The following is a 19,389-nucleotide window of genomic DNA, read 5'->3' as shown; positions in this document are numbered from 1 at the left end:
GAAAAATTTAAAAAGAGGTCGAGAAACATTTTTGGTGAATATGTTAGCAACTTGGAGATGAGAAGGTACATACTGTGTGCAGTGTTTGCTAGCGACAACAAGTTCCCGAAGGAAATGATAATCTAATTTAACATGCTTGGCTCGCTTGTGAGAAACGGGATTGGAGCTAAAAAAAAAAAAAAGCATTTTTTGTCACATAAGACCCGTGGCTGCTATGTAATGGGGACCTTGAGGTCATGGAAAAGATGTGTAGGCGAAAGAAGTTCAATAACAGTCATGTAAGAGCACGATACTCAGATTTTGTTAGTAGGTTGCTTCTTAGCACTTCAAGAAACGAGATTGTTACCAAGATAAATGGAATAGCCAGATGTAGAACGACGAGTATTAGGACAATCAGCTCAGTCAACATCTGAATAAGCCACTAGCGCACTAGGAACAATGGATGGACGAAAGGTAATGCCAAAGTGAAGTGTTCCCTTAACATAACGAAGAATACGCTTGACAGCAAGAAAGTGATATGCATTAGAGGCATGCAAAAATTAACTGACATAATTGATAGCATGACAAATATCTAGGCGTGCAATGGTCAAGTACATAAGGGTGCCAATAAGAGATCAATATAAAGTAGGATCAGAGAAAGGAGAACCATCAGTAGTCAGGTGTTGAGAAACAACCATAAGGTGTGGACTGGTTTCTATCGAGCAACTGAGCACGAGTAAGAATATCTCAAACATATTTTAACTCACAAATAAAGAGACCATCAGGAGTGGTGAAGTTTTCAGACCACACCCTATGGTTGCAAGCAAAGCAATATTGATCTCTTATTGGCACCCTATGGTTGAGTCTCCTCGATGGAGAGACCAAAAATCACAACAATAACTTCCTCGATGAGAGAGGAGAGCATGAGACAGAGAATTAGTTGATTCACTGCTTTCCACTTCAAATATTTAGTGCTGAGTGTTGAGGAGGTTGCTGGTTTAAAGTGAGGTGGTGAACTAGAGTTCCATCAACGTAGCCCAACATGTCTTGACTCTGAAGAGGGAGAAGTTGGCTTTTCCAAAGAAGATAATTGGAGGAAGAAAGTTTGATGGTGATCATAAGGATTAAAGTGTTGAAAGGAAGAGGATTCGGAAGCTATGGAGAAGAAAGGATCGAGATCTCTAAACCGGAGGGGCTCTGATATAATGAGAATGTTCACTCAAACCACCCCACATAAAAAGGGTGAAATTTTTCTATTTATAATTGTTTATAGAATCAAATAGGTTCCAAATGAAATGGAAAGAGCAATCAGTGGATACACAATATTAGACTATGATCCAGGGCAATAAATGGATACATAATATTGACCTATGATCAAGGGTCAAATATGGTCCGATAAACCATAATAGAATGTTAAATATGCTCAATAATACAAGATATTAGCCTATAATCAAGGTCAAATATGTTGATATGGTAATCAATAATGAAAGGCTAAATATTTTCAACATTCTGAAGGTGTCCCGATCTAGGTCATTGTTCAACCGGTAACACTCAAGGCCTTCAATAAGAGGCAATGTATAATAGGTTGTACAAGGTTTTGAAAGCTTGATGTGACTAAGTGAATGGTTTTAATACTCAAAATTGATGATTTTAATAGCTTGAGGAGACTAAATGGAGTATGTTTGATGAAAGATTTGAGGTCTAATTCGTTCTGTGTTAAGATGCCCAAATGAGGTATAAGGAAGATTTTTTCGTGAAGGAGGTGAGGTCTAATAAAGCTTGCATCGCCCTACCCAATAAAAATATCTTCTGGGTTTGACCTTAGACACCTATAACTTACATTATAGTTCACGAACAAGTAAGATACCAATTCCAAACTCTTCCTTGACACTCCATCTTTAAGTTTCATGAAGAAATCGAGAGTAGAAACACCCTAGAATGGGTTGGCATACCTCGTTTTCAGATGCAGGAGCAATGCTATGCAATGTCTTCTTCCCCATGCGGGAGGAAGAAGACGATGACGTGGTCGGTGGAACCGACCACGTCAGCCCAAAGTCAGACTCTCTTTGGTTTTTCATCAAATTGAACTATTTTCTGGCCGGTTCTCACAAAGGAAGCTACTAAAGAAAATTTAGAAGAAATCGAGTACCAAAAGCTCAAGAAACAAGGCCCCAAACACCGGACAAGAGGTAAGTAGTCATCTCAGACTTTTTCTCAAGAAGTACTTGTATGAATTGCTTAGATTCTTTTATGAACCTTAGACTAAGTCTGGATTAAGGAATTATAAAAGAAAAACACTCAAAACCATGAGTTAAGGTCCTGAACCGACCAAGTCACTTGAGATTTAAGTAACGTTAAAATAACCAGCTAAACAGACTCTCCTACCTATGAATTTTTAATCCTGAGCATAATATGGCATGTTGAAGTAGTATATAAAATTTGGTGGTTATTGAACAAGACTAAGTAGCTAAACTAAGAACGGCGTAAAATGATCATAATACCCTTCATATGATTCTACGTCGTTGTAATGAGACACCATGTAAGATGAAACCCCTCACATGGTCATATAATGATGCCAGCAAAATGCTAGTGGGTTTTCATGCTCGTAAGTCCACGTTGGGCTACTTTTTAGCGTTTACCTAAATTAAACCTTAGTACCTAAAGCATAACCCATGACATTATGTTAAACCTAGGTTCATCAACAATCCATGTGCCAAGAAAGTACCGAGGACTATGTGAATAACATGCTAATTAAGGTGCTAGGATCCATACCCATGAGTAACCATTATCTCCCACCACGAGGTGTACTACGAGACCCCTATTCCTCTTTAGGTGGGTTTCCCTGCATTATGTATCATGAGCAAGACGTCATGATGAGCCTCCCTTTTCCCCTCATCTAAATGAGATATCCTGCACCACGATCCACCAGCAGGATCACGCCATCATATGATGACACCACTCATGTGTTCATGGAGAGAAATCTAAAAGTTAGTATAGGAGAAAGTTTTCAAGATCAAATATCATACATGACATGATGATCTCTAAGTTATAAGTTCCTGAAAACATAACAAGAAGTAATATTCTATCTTAAGGTCGGAATTAAGAACCTACAAGTAGGCTACTTACTGAGTTTTTACTCACTCCATGTTCATCATTTTTTCAGGTAACTAGGAGCTGGTCGTGAATGGGAGCAGACTTTGGAGCGAGGACCATGGATTAACAACCTTCATCCTTCATCTAGGATTTTTTTTTTGTGTTTGTGTGGTTTTTGTGATTGAAATTGGTATGTATAAACACTACTTTAATATTACCATGTTTGAAATAGTTTAAAAAGAATCTTGGTTCTTCACAATCGACCTATCTCAAATGTCGTAGTCTTATCTCATTGCTGATATCTATGCTCGATAGGGAGAAGACATAATTGATCACCTGTTGCTAATATAAATTCTTCATACAATCAAACAAGCTCAATAGGGAGATAATATCCGTCCATCACCCAAAGTATAGAACGTAGCCGAAAACATAAAAACAACATACAATTCATAATATCAAACTAGGGGCAATTCTCCAATTTCTACCTCAATAATGCCTCTAAATATGTATATTCTATCCACCTAAGGCTGAATTTATTAGCATACAAACTCGTCTTAGCGATCCCTAAAGTATTGTTTGACAGAATTCAAATGGTTGCTTACATGGAAGGCATGTGCCTTCTCTAGCTCGATTTTTTGCTGGATAAGTGCTCAAAATTTGTAAAATTCCTTTGGTGGCTTGTAATTACATTAAAAATAAGATCAATATCAAAATTAGGGTGAAAAACTATCGAACGAGCCAAAATACCTAGCTCACTCGCTACCATGCGTAGTTGGAGGTCGTCCACGTGTGCAACCGACACATGAGTACAGACGTGCCTCTAAAGATGCAGTCATGCTCTTGGTGTGACACATGGTGCCTTCGCATTGGTGCTTCCGAGTTGGGTTGGGGCAGAGCACGATGGTCTGGGTCGAGGCGATCGGTTTGAGTCTGGTTGATTGATTTGGGTCACCCATTGATGACGTGATTCTTAAGTATGTGATCTTTGTCCCAAACCTTAAAGTTGTGCATTAATTTGCACATGTGGTTGATAAAGTTGTTCCCCAATGCAATTTGAGAGATTTGACGTATAAAGTTTAAAACAAAGTGGTTTTTTTATTTTTTTTTTTTTTATTATTTTTTTTTTTATTTTATTTAAACAATGGCTTTAAATCTCATGTTTCCAAATTGTCTACTCTAAATGATTGTAATTAGATAATGATTTAAGCCGATTTTATTTTTGTACTCATGGAATCTTTAAAACACTCTAAAGCTTTATAAGCGACGTTGCTCTTCTCAATATTGCTGGATCGGGCTTTCAGCCATTGTCCAAGATTCTCCACTGCTGCTCCTGGAAAAGTTCGGGCCATGTCTCAGTCCCAATGTGGCTGATCATCCAAAAAAACCAGCTAAGCATTATTGGGCTTTCGTCCATTGTCCAAGATTCCCCACTTGCTGCCCCCTTTGGGCTTGTCTTAGTCCCAATGTGGCTGATCATCCAAAAAAACCAGCTAAGCATCATTGGGCTTTCGCCCATTGTCCAAGATTCTCCGCTATTGCCCCTGGAAGTTCGGGTCGTGTCTCAGTCCCAATGTGGCTGATCATCCAAAAAAAAAACTTACTAAGCATCATTGGGCTTTCGCCCATTGTTTAAGATTCCCCACTGCTGCCCCCATGGAAGTTCGGGCCGTGTTTCAGTCCCAATGTGGTTGATCATCCAAAAAAACCAGCTAAGCATCATTGGGCTTTCGCCCATTGTTGCCACCGTGAAAGTTCGGGCCGTGTCTCAGTCCCAATGTGGCTGATCATCCAAAAAAATCAACTAAGCATCATTGGGCTTTCGCCCATTGTCCAAGAATCCCCCCTGCTGCCACGATGAAAGTTCGGGCCGTGTCTCAGTCCCAATATGGCTGATCATCCAAAAAAATCAGCTAAGCATCATTTCACCCATTGTCCAACCATTCCCCATTGCTGCCCCCCGTGGAAGTTCGGGCCGTGTCTCAGTCCCAATGTGGCTAATCATAAAAAAAAAAAAAAAAAAAAAAAATCCAGCTAAGCATCATTAGCTTGGTCAGCCTTTACCTAACCAATGACCTAATACTCGAGGTTCATCAAGCAGAGCTGTTTAGCTTGATTTAGTATTTGCACCATTTAAAAAAAAAAATATTAAAAAAATTTAAAATGAAAAAAATGAAAAAAAAAAAAAAACACTCAAGAAGCAAGCAACTAAAAATAGAGAAAAATCAAATAAACAGAGAAATTAAGAAGAATAAAATAGGATTTAAGGCCACCTCAAAAAAAAAAAAACAAAAAAAACAAAAAAAAAAGAAAAATTGAGCCAAAATAAGATGAACCATTAAGCCAAAATAGGATCCAGAAATGAACCGGAGCGTTGCCAAATGGATTCAACGTTATGATTGGGAGAGAAGCAAAGGGGGAAAAATAATGTGGGGATTAGCTGTTGGACTGACATATGAAAAAACGTGCACCAATTTCTCAAATCAGAAATCCTTCTTCCCATTGAGAAGCAGCTGCTCTGTTCACACTGTGCTCGTCGTTGTTGTTGTTCTTCTTCTTTTGCCTGCAAAATTTGGAATTAGATGAAAATCTGCAGCAATCCATGACCACCAATGAGCCTTCCATCTCCGCCAATGATAACCTAAAGGGTTTCCTTCTTGCTATGTTGTCCAGTGCCTTTATTGGCTCCAGTTTCATCATCAAGAAGTTGGGTCTTCGTCGCGCCGGCGCCTCGGGTTCTCGAGCCAGTGAGTTCAATTTCTCATATTCATTTCTAAAATTTTGATTCGACCCTCTAAACTTTTGCTCGTTTTTTGATCTGGGGTTCCTTCAATTTTGTTCGATTGATTTCGCTGACATTCCGATGATTTGTGATTAATTTCAGTTGTTTAGCTCTTAAACAATTTGTTTTGTTCATCTTGAAAATGCTTATAATTGATGGTTATAGATTGTGGTTTCTCCGTTTTGTTACTAATTGGCAGGCTGCACTGTTCATAGTGTCCCGCTTAGGGTTTATGCTGATGGAATTTGTCTGGTTAACGAATTTTAGGTTCTGGTGGATATGGATATCTATTAGAGCCACTTTGGTGGATCGGCATGATTACCAGTGAGTCTTGAATTTAAACTATCTGCACTTTCAGTTCTTTCATTCTTGTTTGTTACCATTAATCTCCGAGTGATTCGTCCACCTCGAGACAGCTTCAAGAGACGATATATATTCTTAAGTTTTCAAGACTTGAATCCAACTTTAAAGAGAATCCCCGAGTATTTCGCTCTTTTTAAAGCATCGAAAATTGATTGATTACTTAGATGTGTACAATGTGCAGTGATTGTTGGGGAATTTTCAAATTTTGTGGCTTATGTTTATGCTCCTGCCATTCTTGTGACACCACTTGGAGCAATAAGTATAATTGTTAGGTGAGGTCTTAATTCAACAAGCTTCAATGAGATGTTGATTTAAGTTTGAATTTCTCGACTTTAATGTCGTTATCCAAATGATTTTCCTCTGTGTTTATTGTGTTGGCAGTGCTGTACTTGCACATTTTTTCTTGAAGGAAAGATTGCAGAAAATGGGTGTATTGGGGTGTGTTTTATGTGTTGTAGGGTCTACAATGATTGTGCTACATGCACCTGGTGAACGTACTCCGAGTTCGGTAGACGAGATATGGGAACTAGCTATTCAACCAAGTAAACTATTGAACATATTCTGATGTGTGTCTTACTGCGTGGAGCTTTGTTTTTATTATTCTGATGTGTTTGGTTCAGCTTTCCTTCTCTATACGGCTTCGGTGATAGCTATCGTGTTGTTTCTGGTGTTGTATTGTGAACCCCGATATGGACAGACGAACATACTCATTTACGTTGGGATATGTTCCATAATTGGATCGTTGACGGTCAGTCTCTGTTAGCCTTTTACATGCTGAATCTATCTGTTTATTCTCTTCATGGAGTTGTATGTTAGAGATCAACTTTGTGCACGGGTTTGCAGGTAATGAGTATCAAAGCTATTGGCATTGCGATAAAGCTTACGTTGGAGGGTTGGAGTCAGGTTGCTCACTTCCAAACATGGGTCTTTGTAATGGTTGCAATCTCGTGCATAATTATTCAGTTGAATTACTTAAACAAGGTAATAAGTTCTTCTATTTTGTTAATATCTTTTCGGGATAACTACGGCGTTGATGAATGTTGAATATTGAGCTTTTCTTGCTGGTTTAGGGTTATGACTGTTTTTCGGTTCTTATTGTTATTTTTTATCATGCATGGCTATATTTCGAAGGCTTATTTGTAATTTTCGATCTCTTTTTACTCATTATTGGTCTTCCTGTCCTCCGTAACCGAATAGGAAAGGATACATTTTTTTTACTATAAGATGTGTGGTCGTAACCTGATTAGAAAGGGTACCTTTTGTGGTGTCTTCACAGCTTTCCCATGCACTCACGTGCTTACCGAAATGTCGTATTGCTCATCTTATCCAGTCGTTGATATCAGCTGTCTAAGTATATGGTGTATATGCTTGATTATCAAGTTTTCCCATTTGCTTGGCCAATAGTAGTCAGACCAATACTTCAAGAAATCGTGTGATTTTCATGTGTCGTTTGAGTCAATTGTTCATTTTCGTCTTCATCATTTGGACAAAGACATATTTTGAAGGCACACATCAAGGGATATTGGTGTACCTAGTGTCATAATCGCACTCTTTTAACAATAGGACTATGACACTTGTTATAACCCAACGAACAAGTCAACCGTACAAAATCATACTTCGTAGACATTGACGTTGCTTGCATGAATGTGGGCTAACATGTAGAGGGTCACATGTTTGCCCTTTTGGCTTAGGGCATTGACAACTTTATTACTCTTTCTTGTCCTATATTTGAAGACTCATGCCATTGAGCTTGCTTTGACCTCAACTTTGGTTGATCGAAGAAGTAAGGGTAGCTACGTGGGGGCATGCGTAAAGTCTATGGGGCGTTTGCATAGAAGAAATTGTAAGAGCCCTATTTGATAGCTTCTTGGGTGATAAAGCTCTTGAGATGGGTCAACATTCATGTTTTGAAAATGTTAGTCAGTCCCTCCATTCAATTTGTTCGTACCTTCGTTCCTTTGACGCATAGGCTTGAAAGATTTTCTCCCAGTATGATGAGGTGGTGTATGTTTCTTTTGAAAGCCAATTTGCCACCATAATTTAGGAGTCTCTTTGTGACAGTCAATGCAGTGACAAAGCATCTCGAATATCCAACATCAAAGCCGAGAACTACTTCACATAATCCCTTATTCTTCCGAAATGTTTCAGTCGCACAGCTTCCACCTTGCTATAAATTCGACATTTTTGGAGAAGATTTGAGTCCTTTACTCCTTGAGGTCATCTCGTGAATTGATGGTACATAAGCCATTATGAATATCATTCACCTTCAAACACCACCACATCATCTCTGAGATGCTTAGGGGCTAAGGATTCTTAAGCTTTTTTGAACAAGTCCCTATAGCCTTGAAGTATTGCTCGACATCGAAGATGAATTTTTTGAGTTCCTTAACATCCCAGTTCCTATTGAAAGCCCTAGGTTCCGAAATCTTCAACTTATTAAACTCGACATGAGCTCGACCCGGGGTATGATTCTCTATAGGTGAGCTCGACCCGACGTGAATTCGATGTGAGTTGGTCGACATGTATTTAGCTAATTGCTTTGTCACCGACATCATCTCGTTCTCAATGAGCCAAGGAGCTAACTAAGCTTTGATACCACTTGTCACATCGCATTCTATTGGATTAGCGATTGTGCAATACTTGTTCTAACCCAACGAACAAGTTAGTTGTACAAAATTGGATTTTGCGGACAATATTGGTTAGTCAAGCCTCTTCTCACATTTTGAGACAAATTAGTTTTATAAAACGTAAGAGAGAAAATAAGTCAAACATTTTAAAAGAAAGCTTTGTAGACGTCAATTGCATTAAAACATGTTGGTTAGAAAATATGCAACACTTGATCGAGTTACATGACTACTTGGTCCTTCTATAGTAGATTATAATGCATTTCCAAACTGATAGGCGTGAAATGTCAAAGGTCGAGGAGTCATACACTAGCAAAGTGACATACAAATGAAAACAAACAACAAAACTAATTACACGACATTGACATCAGGTGGTTGTGGATGGTTTTGGCATGCGGCCATAGGCGACATTGCCTTGGACAAGCATGCCCAAGACACCTGGCACATCCTTCAAATTTGTCAACTTTGCTATTTGCTAGTTTGATCTGAGATTTCAGGAGTCCTTTTGCGTTCAATTGGCTCAGAAAAATGCTTGTTGGTTTATGATTGATGGGATAATTCCCATCCAGCCTTTTGTGACAAGGGTCTTGTCTTTTGGTCCTCTACTTTCTTTGCCATGTTGTGGAGGATTTGGCTTGAGCGAAAAATAGGTGAACTAAGAAGTCTCGGGAGCGGTTTGATCGTTGCAACTATTCCTTGCACCGGTATTCTTGTGAAATCCGGTCCTTTTTTACATGGTTATTTAGTTTCTAGGTGGCTCCTACTGCTGAGCTGTTGTATTATATACCCCTGTTGTATTCTTTCATTTTTCTCAATGAAAAGCTTGACATAGAACAATACCATTTTTCCCCTTTGTCATAACCCTTGGCTTAACAGTGGCTGATTATGCTGTCTTTGGTCTAGCTTCATCAGTGACGTCCCATTTCGGTTTCTAACTCTTTCTCGTACAGGGCCTCTTTCTATGGAGAGCTTAGTTTCCAATCCCTCTTCGTGAAGAGATTGACAAGGGATGTCCACTTCTAATAATTGGTGTCCCCTTTGTCATAACCCTTGGCTTAACAGTGGCTGATTATGCTTTCTTTGGTCTAGCTTCATCAGTGGCTCGTCACTGTCATGGTTTGCTTCCAGGATTATTGTCCGTTTCTTCTTTGGGCACTTTGATCTTCATTGTTTTATCTGGTTTCTTGTTTTTTCTGGATTTTCTTTTCTTCTTTTTTAGGTCCGTTGTTCTTTTCACCCCTTGTAGGTCCCACGAGTCTCGAGTTCTGAATGTAATTCCCACTTGTTTCTAGGGTCCATAATTAATGACATTTCTGAAGCAAGAGCTTGAATCCTGCATAGTAGACCATGCAAGGCCAATCATCAATCTCCCTATCATATTTAAGGAAACAAATACGTGCCAATATGAACATAGCTTAATTCCATGTTACTTCATCTCCCTATTCAAAATTCCTTTTGGGGGTTAGGTAGAAAGTTGAGAGTGTGATGAGAGATTTCGTTTGGGAAGGGACGAGTGAGAGGGAAGGTTCCCACTTAGTCGAGTGGGAATTGGTACAAAAGCCGGTCGATTTTAGAGGTCTAGGTATCACCCCTTTTGAGTTGGTGTTGATGATAGTTCAAGAATCCCTTGTAAAGCCTTTAGAAAGCAATCTTTTCTTTGTTCCTCTCTTTTTTCTTTTCTAGATTATCACTTGTTCTGTCGGGGAGGGTTCGAAGGTGTATTTTTGGGAGGATCAATGGATGAGGGAGGAGCCTCATTGTGTTTTGTTTCAATGGTTGTATCGCCTTTCGAATAAGAAGTTACATCCATTAGTCTCTGTGTTTCCTTCCTCAGATCCTTCTTCCTCCATCTCTTTGGGTTTCCAAAAACCTTTACGAGTAGAGAGGCGATGGACGTGGCAAATCTTATTTCCATTCCTCAAATTAAATTCATGGTTCCTCAGAGAAGAGATGTTAGGTTTTGGGGCACATATCCTTCTAGGGGCTTCTCTTGTCATTCCCTTTTTATCTTATTTCTTCTCCTTCTCCCCCATTGTTGACCTTGTTTTTGCCCCTCCCTAGAAAGTTAAAATACTAAAGAAGGTTAAGATTCTACATGGGAGAGTCAATACCATGGACTCACAATGGTGCATTCTCCACAGGAGGCACAAGATCTTGATTATCTTTTCTAAGGTTTTAGTTTGCTCTCTTTTATTGGAATTGCTAGTTGAAATCATTTGGGGTTTGTTGGGTGTGGCACAAAGATTGCTGGGCACTTAGAGGTAAATGAGTAATGGAATTTTTAGAGAGGTTGAGAGTTTGGGTGAGGATGTTTTGGGAGTTGGCTAGATTTAATGTTTCCTTGTGGGCGTTGGTTACTAAACCTTTTTGTAATTATGAGCTTAATCTTGTTCTTTTAGATTGAAGTCCGTTTCAGTAGCTCATATCGAGCCCTTTTGTAACACCCCAAGTTCACCACTAGCAGATATTGTCTGCTTTGGCCCGTTACATATCACTGTTAACCTCACGGTTTTAAAACGCTTCTGCTTGGGAGAGGTTTTCACACCCCTACAAGAAATTCTTTGTTCCCCTTTCCAATGGATGCTATGTTATCCGAACTCCCAGCATCAATGATCATCTTTGCACTGGCCAATTCTGTGGGATCTTGCAATCCATCCCCCTTGAGGGCTCAACATCCTCGCTGGCACACTGCCCGGTGTCTGGCTCTAATACCATCAGTAACAGCCCAAGCCCACTGCTAGTAGATAATGTTCTCTTTGGCCTTTCCCTTCCGGGCATCCTTTCAAGGTTTTAAAATTTGTCCATTGGGGAGAGGCTTCCACATCCTTATAAGGAATGCTTCTTTCTCGTCTCCAATCGATGTGGGATCTCACAATTCCACCCCCTTCGGGCCCAACATCCTCGTTGGCACACAACTTAGTGTTTGACTCCGATACCATTTGTAACGACCCGACTTTCCGCACACGCATCGGTCGGAGTCGTCACTTAACAACCAAAAAATTTATAATTTAAAATACATGAAAACATGCTGAAGATAATTTACAAGAAAAATCATGCTCGGGTACCCATTTCTAAATAATTTAAAAACATGCAATTTAACCAAATAATTTCACAGTAAGGTAACCAAATAAACTAGGGATGTTCGAACAAAACTTAAAATAAAAAAAATTAGTTTAATGCAGAAACGTCTTAAATAATAATTAAGATATAAAACTCTAAGTTGTCCCATGACCGTCTTTTCCACTCTGCTTGTCACTCCCATGCTACAACCTTACCCTTAAAAATTATTTTAAAACAGGGTGAGTATGAAAATTCTCAGTAAGGTCCACCTCTATTGGGGTCAAACGTAGGGTCAAACATGCAAACTATCATATAGTTCATCAATCAAAATCAAGGGATCTCGGTGGTTGATTACTCGTAACACACAACGCGTAATCTACTCAGCTAAAATAGTTTTCAACAATCACTTCTTAGTGACCAATAGTGGTTAGTTACTCAATACACACCGCGTGTAACCCTTATTATGTTTATAAATTTCAGCAATCACCCCTATGACCAATAGTGGCTGGTTACACGATACACTGTAACCCTTACCACATTTATTTCATTAAAAAATCATAAAATGCACAAATGCAGTCCCAAAACAACTATTTTCATGATCAATAGGCATGACAATAAACAAGAACTTCCATATAACAATCCATAATACACATCCAATCGTATTTTAGAAAACAAAACAGTTTAATTTCAATAGGAGAGTCCCTTACTTGGAATGCTTCCCTTAATCACTACTAGAAATATCGGTCCAACTCTGACTTAGATCGAATCTACATCAATAGATGTATCAATCAATCTAAACTACACAAGGCATAACAACTCTAAAATTCGTTGAGTTTTATCATTCACTGTTCTCTTATTCTCTTATGTAATATGTGGTCTCAATTCCTACTTTCCCAACATAGGTCGTTGGTTGTTGCTTTGACTTCGCACTTTGGTACCTTGGCTACAATTTTGAAAGTTAGAGATAACTATCAGTGGTACGTCGAATGCAAATCGAGATTGGCCTAAAAGTATCAAGCCTAAACTAAACGTTCACTCTTTCTGGTGGCAGTGGCCGTTGCTGCTGCAGTACGGTGCATAGTGGCAACGAAAAGAAAAGAGGAAATATTGTGGTTAGATCCCTCTGTTTAACGCCCTGATTAGTGATTAAGGGGGAAATATTGTGAAAACTCAGCCGAAAAAGAAAAAAAAGGAAAGAAAAGGAAAAAGAAACCCTAGGCTCAACTATAAAGTTGAGTCCACAACCCTAGCCACCCACCCTACCCCTCTCTTGCTCTTTCCGTGCACGCAGCCCGAGAACTGCCGTCGAGAAGCCGTCGCGGTCCCCCTTTTCTCTACATTTTCTTTTTCTTCCTTCCTACTGCTTGTTGTCACCATTATGCACTGTGACTGCAGCAGCCGCTACCTCCATTGCTGCCAAGAAGAGTAAATGGTTAGTTTCGTGAGGCTTGATACTTTTAGCCCATTCTCGATTCTAGACTCGACGTACCACTAATAGTTATCTCTAACTTTCAATATTGTAACCAATGTACCAGAGTGGAAAGTCGAAGCAGCAACCAACGACCCATGTTGGGAAAGTAAGAATTAAGACCACATTCCATAAGAGAACGGTGAGTGATAAAGTCCAACAAATTTTAGAGCTGTTATACCTTGTGCAGTTTAGATTGAGTGACGTAGGTTCGGTCTAAGTCAAAGTTGCACCGACAATCCTAGTAGCGATTAAGGGAAGCATTCCAGATAAGGGACTTTCGTATTGAAACTACCCCTTTTTGTTTTCTAAAATACGGTTGGATGTGTATGCCATTATATGATGGATGTTGTTATTTGTTGTCATGCATATTGATCATGCAAATAATTGTTTTGGGACTGCATTTGTGCTTATTATGATTTTTGATGATTTTTGAATGAAATAAATGTGGTAGGGTTACACGTTGTGTGTATCGGTAATCAGTTACTATTGGTCACATACGTGATTGTTGAAATTTATAAACGTGGTAACCATTATACGCTGTGTTTGTCGGGTAACCAACCACTATCGGTCATTAAAGAGTGATTGCTGATAACTATTTTAGGTGAGTAGATTTACGAGCTATGTGTTACAAGTAATCAACCACCAAGGTCTCTTGATTTTGATGGATGAACTATATATGGTTTGCATGTCTGACCCAAATACGGGAGAGACTTACTGAGTATTTTAATACTCACCTTGTTTTAAAATGATTTTCAGGTAAGGTAAGGCTGTAGCATGGGAGTGATGAGCAGGGTGGAAAGGAGTTTTTATGTTTTAATTTACTATTTAAGACGCTTCCGCATTAAACTGATTTTATGACTGTATCATACCATTGTGGAGAGTTGTGGTTCCTAACATGGTATTAGAGCCATGCCCTTAACTTAGCCAATGTCAATAGAATCCTCAAATGTCGAACAAAGAAGTCGTGAGCCTCGAAGGTGTTGTCAAAAATGACCCAAGTGTAGAAGAAAGGGTGTACTTTGCTTCTCCAAAGGAGTCGAGTCGTGATTAAAGAGAGGTTGTTCGAGGACTCCATAGGCCTCAGGGGAGGCTCCATAGTGTACTTTGTTCGAGGGGAGGATTGTTGGGAGAGGAGTCCCACATCGGCTAAATAAGGGGTTGATCATAGGTTTATAAGTAGGGAATACTATCTTCATTGGTATGATGCCTTTTGGGAAACCAAAAGCAAAGCCATGAGAGTCCTATGTTCAAAGTGGACAATCTCATACCATTGTGTGATGTGGGATCTAAAACCGTGAGGGAAACGAAGTATTCCTTATAAGGGTGTGAAAATCTCTCCATAGTAGACGCGTTTTAAAATCATGAGGTTGACGAAGATACGTAACGGACTAAAGTGGACAATATTTGCTAACGGTGGGTTTGGACTGTTACAAATGGTATCAAAGCCAAACACCGGGTGGTGTGCCACACCGGGTGGTGTGCCAGTGAGGATGTTGGGCTCCGAAGGGGGATGGATTGTGAGATCCCACATCGGTTGGAGAGGAAAACAAAGTATTCCTTATAAGGATGTGGAAACCTCTCCCTAGTAGACGCGTTTTAAAATCGTGATACTAACGATGATACGTAACGGGTCAAAGCGACAATATCTGCTAGCGGTGGGCTTGAGCTATTATAAATGGTATCAAAGCCAGACACCGAACGGTGTGCCAGCGAGGACGTTGGGCCCCAAAGAGGGTGGATTGTGAGATCCCACATCAAATGGAGAGGAAAACGAAGTATTCCTTGTACATGTGTGGAAACCTCTCCCTAGGAGACATGTTTTGAAACCATGAGGTTGACGGCGATACGTAACGGGCCAAAGCGGACAATATCTGCTAACGGTGTGCTTGGGCTGTTACACCTTTTCTTTTTCTCGTGCTTGATTTTTTAGTTTTCCCTTCTTTCATTCGTCTTAATGAAAACGTGGTTTCTCGAAGAAATAAACCAAACAAAACTGTTTAAGCACCACCTAAATTCTTCCCTTGATGCCAAAAAGTTTAAACCTTAACTCCATGTTTATTGTGCTAAATAAAAAAGAAAAGAATAGAAACTAAACAAAACAAACAAATACCAAAATAACATGATAATGTTCTCCAACAAAACCCTTTCATATCAGGTTATAATCCTTTCTTGGGAAGGGGCTATAAATGAATTTCTCTCAATCCTGTAGTTTGGGATGACATTTGGAATGATGAAAAGTACTTTTATCTCATTACCAGTCTCTTGATCTCTTATATCAATGGCTCGTAATTGATACTGTTACTATTTGCAACGATCGGAATTCTAACAAAAGCTAGCGACTTTGTTTTTCATATTTCTTATCTGTTGTTCTTCTTGAATCATGTCATTCTGTCAAAGGCCTTGATTAGTCTGCTGCCTTACAATCATGGTATTATAATATTAGATGTATTAGAATCTACGTCATTGTCGAGCATCTTCAACCTCATTTTCACGTCGAACAATATGAAATTTTATCCTATTTATCAATGCTTGATGTCCTGAGCATAGCCATAATCATATAAGCCAAGGATTGCATTAGTAAGAATGGGGGTCGATATTATGAAACGTTATGATTGTAATGTATGTTTAGTGTAAGTTTGATTTATGAGTTAGGTAGAGGGTGGATGTAAGTTTGTCCCTCGGGTCTTTTCGACAGATTTTATTTTGCGATTAGCGGGCTTTTCGCTTTGTATTTAAGCATGGTTCTTTTGTTACTCTTTATTTGGGCAGATTTTGGTTTCTGGAGAATTATTCGTGATGGGTGATTTGTAAACTTTTCAATTTCTAAGTTTGTTTGTTTCAAGAATGAGAGAAAATATACTCATCAGTTGAGCCTACTTTAAAACTTAAGCGGGAAAGATCTTTATAGAGGGGACGGTGCAGGAGTGGGAGAAAAGACAGGGAATAGTAGAATAGAACTTTAAGAGAAAAAGTAAAGAGAGTGTGAGAGAGAGAGGGCATAGAACCATAGTTTGAGAGAACTCAAGAGGGCTTGATTTATTAGAATGGCCAATCCCCGTGAGGAGGAATATGAGACCCTACATCGGTTGGAGACGGGAACGAAGCATTCCTTATAAGGGTGTGGAAACCTCTCCCTAGTAGATGCGTTTTAAAGCCTTGAGGGGAAGCCCGGAAGGGAAAGCCCAAAGAGGACAATATCTGCTCGTTGTGGGTTTGGGCTGTTATAAATGGTACCAGAGGCAGACACTGGGCGGCATGCCAACGAGGATGTTGGGCCCCCAAGGGGAGTGGATTGTGAGACCCCACGTAGGTTGGAGAGGGGAACAAAGTATTCCTTATAAGAGTATGGAAACCTCTCTCTACTAGACGTGTTTTAAAGCCTTGAGGGGAAGTCCGGAAGGGAAAGCCCAAAGAAGACAATATATGCTAGTGGTGGGCTTGGGCTGTTATAAATGGTATCAAAGCGAAACACCGGGCGGTGTGCCAGCAAGGACGTTGGGCCCTTAAAGTGGGTGGATTGTGAGACCCCACATCGGTTGGAGAGGGAAACAAAATATTTCTTATAAGGGTGTGGAAACCTCTCCCTAGTAGACGCGTTTTAGAGCCTTGAGGGGAAGCCCGGAAGGGAAAGCCTAAAGAGGACAATGGGTGGGCTTGAGCTATTATAAATGGTATCAGAGCCAGACACAGGGCGATTTGCCAACTAGGACGTTGGGCCCTGGGGTGGATTGTGATACCCCACATTGGTTGGAGAGGGGAACGAAACATTCCTTATAAGGGTGTGGAAACCTCTCCTTAGTAGACGCGTTTTAAACCCTCGAGGGGAAAGCCCAAAGAGAACAATATCTACTAGGGGTGGGCTTGAGCTGTTATAAATGGTATCAGAGCCAGACACGGGCAATGTGCCAGCGAGGACATGGGCCCCAAGGTGGGTGGATTGTGAGACCCCAAATCGGTTGGAGAGGGGAACAAAACATTCCTTAAAAGAGTGTAGAAACCTCTCCCTTGTAGACGTGATTTAAAGTCTTGAGGGGAAGCCCTTGAGGGAAAGCCCAAAGAGAACAATATCTCTTAGCGGTGGTCTCGGGCTATTACAAGGAATAATGAAGGTTAGGACGGGACTTTTTCTATTTTTTGTGGGCTTAGAAAATAATATTTTACTTGATTACTCGTAATTTATAAATTTGATTATATATTTTTCTCATCAATGTTCATTTAATTCTTTGGAAACCTTCCACCATTCTAATGATGCAATGACTCCATGGTTGCATGTAACACCCAAAACTTGTAAGCCAGTGCTAATTTTGAATAACGTAAATTGATGGCTTAGGCTTTGGACACATTTGACACTGCGGTTGTTTCGCCCATTCATTATGCAATGTTCACATCTTTCACCATCTTCGCCAGTGTCATAATGTTCAAGGTATTCTTTTCTTCTAGAATTGAAACAATTTTGTTTGGTCTTGCAGATACTGATTTGTATATACTTGTATAATTAGGATTGGTCGGGTCAGAGTGCTAGCAGCATTGCATCAGAACTCTGTGGATTTGTAACCATACTTTCTGGGACCGTCGTCTTGCACGATACAAGATCGCCCGATCCTGCCTCTGTTTCAGGTATCTGTTTTCGTCGAAGATTATTGATTTTCTGTTCGTTTCTCTGCTGTTACGTTTATTTTTCGTTTGCCTAAACGATACACGAACACATGCTTCTGTCATTGTAGTATAAATTGAATTCCATATTTATAATAGCCCAAACTCACCGCTAGTAGATATTGTCTTCTTTGGGCTTCCCCTCAAAGTTTTAAAACGCGTCTGTTAGGGAGAGGTTTCCATACCCGTTCTCCTCACCAACCGATGGGATCTCACAATAAGATTGGTAACAATTAATGAATCAATGACACTTTAGTTAGACACAGAGTATGGGTGTCGAATGTCACATTCGCGTTCTTACGGGACGTTTGTAAGCGGTTGTGCGACCACCCAACTTCACCACTGAGTGAGTTAACCAACTCGAAATCGTGTCGCCTTCGGCTGGATGGTGTATTCCCAAGCCTCTAACCCTGCTTTAAGAAGGTTTTAGAAAACAGGGGTTGTGCGACACTCACCTTCACCACTGAGTGAGTCAACCAACTCGAAATCGTGTCGCCTTCGGCCGGACGGTGTATTCCCAAGCCTCTAACCTGCTTTAAGAAGGTTTTAGAAAACGGGAGCCGAGAGAGATTTTAGAAAGAGTTTGAAAGCAAGATTGAGAGAAAGGAAGAAAGCAATGTTATAGGCTATAAGCGTAAAAGGCAACACAACAACTTAGTTATAGCATGTAACTCCGGGTTGGAAGAATTGATGACTAATCACATCCCCCTATAGTACATTCTAAGGCATTTCAGGTCTATCAAGCGTAAACGTGATTCTGCCAAAACGTCATACACTTAGAAAATACAATAAAGAAACTATATATCATGAAATCTTCATAATTCTTAAATGCATAAACTAACAGATTTCTCTGCATATTTCTTTTCGACAATTTCGACAGAGATGTACATGTCTGTCTCGCCTCAAGTGTCGTGGTATTTCCCCGCAAACGGCGATACCTGGAAACGACAATCCGAAGAAATGCTATTGCCAGATTTTGATGCAATCCTCAAACAAGACCATTTCACATGAGATCAAAGGTAATTCATGCACATTACTTACTAATGCATCTCCACTGCACACCAAACAAATGCAACTAAATTTTGGAGAAATCTGCATATATAGTTAGTTTAATGCGTTATTTGGTAGAACGGTTTCAGCGGAGTTTCGTTTTCTTTCTCTGCTCGACCGTTCGAGATTGAAGAACGAGTAGGGCTTGTGCAACGTAGTATGTACTTTGTAACTATTCATTTTGTTCCTAAGAACACAGCTTCTTCCCATCCCTTTTCACCTTTAGGCCTCTAACACCTCCCTCTCTCATAACATTATTTTGTAAAGTAGAACAGATCTTGTGGATCAAAAATGTAATCTGCTTTGTTTTGTGTGTA

At 39.8% G+C, this 19,389-nt stretch overlaps 1 protein-coding gene across 1 annotated transcript; it reads left to right on the top strand.

Moving 5' to 3' along the window:
- Window positions 1-5,444: 5,444 nt before the first annotated feature.
- On the top strand, window positions 5,445-19,389 carry LOC111797490 (putative magnesium transporter NIPA6). The gene is made up of 9 exons (XM_023680497.2): window positions 5,445-5,816; window positions 6,119-6,175; window positions 6,396-6,486; window positions 6,596-6,756; window positions 6,835-6,962; window positions 7,058-7,195; window positions 17,700-17,792; window positions 17,869-17,986; window positions 18,903-19,389. The coding sequence occupies exons 1-9, from the start codon at window positions 5,672-5,674 to the stop codon at window positions 19,031-19,033; spliced, it is 1,062 nt and encodes a 353-aa protein (XP_023536265.1). The 5' UTR covers window positions 5,445-5,671; the 3' UTR covers window positions 19,034-19,389.

Source organism: Cucurbita pepo, chromosome 6 (assembly GCF_057944985.1).
Source record: "Cucurbita pepo subsp. pepo isolate OVF chromosome 6, ASM5794498v1, whole genome shotgun sequence".
NCBI lineage: Eukaryota > Viridiplantae > Streptophyta > Magnoliopsida > Cucurbitales > Cucurbitaceae > Cucurbita > Cucurbita pepo.
The sequence above is the reverse complement of the archived record's forward strand: the minus strand, read 5'-3'. Positions and strand labels throughout refer to the sequence as shown.